At 35.0% G+C, this 3,585-nt stretch overlaps 1 protein-coding gene across 1 annotated transcript in view; it reads right to left on the bottom strand.

Moving 5' to 3' along the window:
* Positions 1-1,501: 1,501 nt before the first annotated feature.
* The window catches only part of ZEB1 (zinc finger E-box binding homeobox 1), a 51,054-nt gene continuing 48,970 nt past the window's right edge, over positions 1,502-3,585 (bottom strand). Inside the window, exon 8 of the mRNA XM_039839746.1 lies at positions 1,502-3,585. This exon is cut by the window's right edge and continues 455 nt beyond it. Within this exon, the coding sequence (XP_039695680.1) occupies positions 3,430-3,585 (156 nt within the window). The 3' untranslated portion in view covers positions 1,502-3,429.

Raw genomic sequence — 3,585 nt, 5'->3', positions numbered from 1 at the left:
GGTTCAGAGACAAAGCTCCTATTGTGATTGTCCTAATATATCCTGCGGTTGATCTCAAGAGAAGAAATCTAAGTTTACATTTTCATGTTTTCAAGGCTAATCTTAAATTTGCACACAAATTTGAAAAATCTCATGCCCTTTTCTTTTTCATGTTTTAAAATGTATATTGGTCTTGCCGACATTCTTTTACTTATATTCTTTAAGGCCAGGCTTGAGTTTAAATGTAGATAGTGTAAGCTATTTTTACGTGAGATGTGGTATAGGTTTAGTTAAGAGCATGGATCTTGGAGTTACACAGGCCTATGTTTAAATTCTTATTCTGCTACTTAAATTGTATGTGTTCATGGACACATGGTCTTTTAACTTTGTACGGCTTTTGGGAAAATTTTGATAATAGCATTGAAGCACCTGTGCATGGCACTAGTAAATAACATATGACAGTTATTATGCGATGAGGAAATATTGGAAAGTGTTCACACATTTCACTTTTCAAAGCTTCTCTGATGCCTAGTTTCCTTTATTAGCCATTCAATTGTATGTGCTAAGCACTGCCTTTTTTGAGCTTATTACAGTGATTACAGTATAAATGCCCCTTAAGAAGGTTATTCTTATTTCCTAACCCTGTACAGTGAATTTTATAAGATACCTGTTCACAGTGACAGAAGAAATATAGCAACATGACATTAACACGCACCTAGGAGTGTGAGGCCATAAAAAGGGAAGTGGGTCCTAAAATGGAGTCTACTAGGACTGGTCCTATCACTTCTACAGGCCTCAAAGTACATACCTGTGTCATGTGCCATGAGGTTAAGCATCAGAGAAAGACACCTAGAAAAAGTCTCAAATTAGAATAGTAAGACAAGAGAAAATGTGTGATTTAGTATTTGTCTATTTTGTCTGGTGTTTAATAGGACCCAAATAAGAAAATTAATAAATTGCTGGAATCTTTTAACATATATATTCTCAGATTAGAAGAGCAGTAAAAACATAGCTGAGCTCTGTTAACATGCAAATTATATTTTAATTCAACAAAATTTGTTACGCCTACTAGTGCCAGACACTCTGCTAGGCACTGGGGGTGTGAGAGTGACGACAGCAGACATGGTCTCTGTTCCTCGTGGGGGAGGAACATGAATAACTGCCAAAGAGCTATGATAAGAAAGGTGCACGGAGCTGTGGGAGTACAGAAGAAAGGCACCCCGGACCCAGGCTTCCCTGAAGTGACCTAAAGGATGAGAAGTCATGGGATCAAGAGTGGGGGTTAAGGGTTTCAGGAAGAGGGAGCGGCCTCTGAGGAGGCCTTCAGTTGTCAACTCTGACCTTCCAAGAAACAGTTAAATCCAAGGAAATCCAAAATTTATTGATGAATGTCTAAAACATTTAGTTTGGTACCCAAACTCAGCCCAAGGTAAATCAAGGGCAGGCTGACAGTGTAATGCCCCATTTCACAGAGAGTTTTCCAAAGAAAATCCTGATAAGAATTAAAAAGAATGACAGCAGGTCAGGCTTGTTGATGCATTTTATTGTGAGATGGGGGAGTCTGGTAAAAAACTAGAAAATGATCATGGTGTAACAAGGAACTTAAAAATGAAGAGTCAGATTTGTAACTTACATACATGAATACAGGAACAAATTGGCACAAAATGTTAAACATTGTTCCCAACACTGTTTATATAAGGTTATCCTAATTTGGCTTACTAAGGAAATGAGAGTTTTATGGTTAGGCTAATCTCTTAAAACTGCAGAGCATCATGCTATTAGTCACACAGTGAATTTCAAAATTTAAGTTTTATATTAAAAACTGGGTAAAGGTAAAATGACTTGATTGTAGTTGTAAAACTAATACATTCCCATTTAAATTCTGTTCTACAGTCCCAAGGCAAGTATAAATGTTAACATAACACTGTTAAATCAAATCTCAATGCAAGAGAACCAATTGCATCTCTACTTTAAATCTTATCAACTTTCCAAATTTTCATACTAAAATATATTATTGTATTAATACAAACTACAGTATTATACACTACACTGTGTAATAAATAAAGAAATATAAAAATAAGACACATAAATATAAAAGTTTTCTAAAACTAAAAGTACATATGTCAGTAAGAAGGGTATTAATACTGCCAGGTTTGAAGACATACAGTACAAAAATGTTGCACAGATCTATAAACTAAAAGAAATAAAATAATACTGATAGGTAAAAATCAGCTAATGTTGTTAATAAACTGGGTCCATAATAACTAACATTTGGAAACAGTTATGAGCCAAATAACAATGGCATGTCCATGTGAGAAATGCAAGTACATGGATAAAGCAGATTAGAAAATTTCCCTTTCATTTCTGTAGAGAAATTTGAACATCAATTAATGAAAAACGAATACTGAGGAATTAAAGGATGAAATGTCCCAGTGTTCCGGTTCTCTGACAGAAGAGTCAGTGGTTTTAAGTTTTATTTTGGAATTCTGATACGACAAACAAATCAACAAATGCTAGTTATTGTAGGCCACACATTGAACGAAGGCGGGTTAGAGCCTTGAAAAATACTGATAAATGGCACTTACAGCACACAGGTCTTGCTTAAGGCCAAAGGAGATACAAAGCTTCATATCATATCCTTCATATTTGTTACCACATACTCAAACACAATTACAAACACTGATTCTGACGACTCTGCTGTCCTCACCAGTAATAACACTGTTAGTCCCTGCGATCAGAACTCAATGACAATCGTTTGAACTCCATTTTAAACCACATGAGTAAGAAACTTCGGTTCTTCTATCGGCGGCTTTCTTAAGGCTAACAATACACTTTAAATGAGAATACACTCTACTCTGACATCTAAATATTAGAAATCACTACCTTCTAGACTGAATTTATAAAAGGTAGTTATTTAGCACGGTCTGGAACTGCATTATGCTTTTCTGTGAAGGGAATTTTGTAGTGCAGAAGTTCTCACATTTTAAAAAACATAATAAAATACTGAAGCGGATTTAGCATACTTTTACCAATAAAAAATTATAAAATTTCTCCCAATTGTACAGCTTAAGAATAAACCAACATAAGAGTGATAGTTAATACTGATAAAATGAAACAATGCCAGATGCTTATCTAGTTAATCAGTTTCCTTTAACCTGTTCAATCTTTGCTTTCTGCGTCATTTAAGTTTTCTAATCTGCTTCATGTTACAAACTTGTTCCTAACTTTGAAAAATGCATGAAAAATTACTAGGTCTGAGGTTCAGGCACACCTGGATTTTTTTTGTGTGGTTTTCTTTTTTTTTTGTATTTTGTAGTTTTTTAAATTTTTACTTACACAGTAGTGAACAGAAATCACAGTATACAGGTTACTGTGTTTCCATGAAAAGCATGTATAATATAGAACAAACTTCATTACCAATCCGAATTTATATTCCTTCTAGAAACACTCTTAGGCTTCATTTGTTTTTTCTTCAGACACTTGCTCACTATTCTCGTTCACTTTTTGTTCTAAGCTGCTTGCTTGATTTACAGCCCTGTCATCCTTCACGGCACCTCCAGTTTTTGCTCCTTCTCCCTCACTCTCTGCCTCTTCTACCTCCTCCTC

Source organism: Pteropus medius, unplaced genomic scaffold (genome assembly GCF_902729225.1).
Source record: "Pteropus medius unplaced genomic scaffold, Ma_sr-lr_union100, whole genome shotgun sequence".
Classification (NCBI taxonomy): domain Eukaryota; kingdom Metazoa; phylum Chordata; class Mammalia; order Chiroptera; family Pteropodidae; genus Pteropus; species Pteropus medius.
The sequence above is the reverse complement of the archived record's forward strand: the minus strand, read 5'-3'. Positions and strand labels throughout refer to the sequence as shown.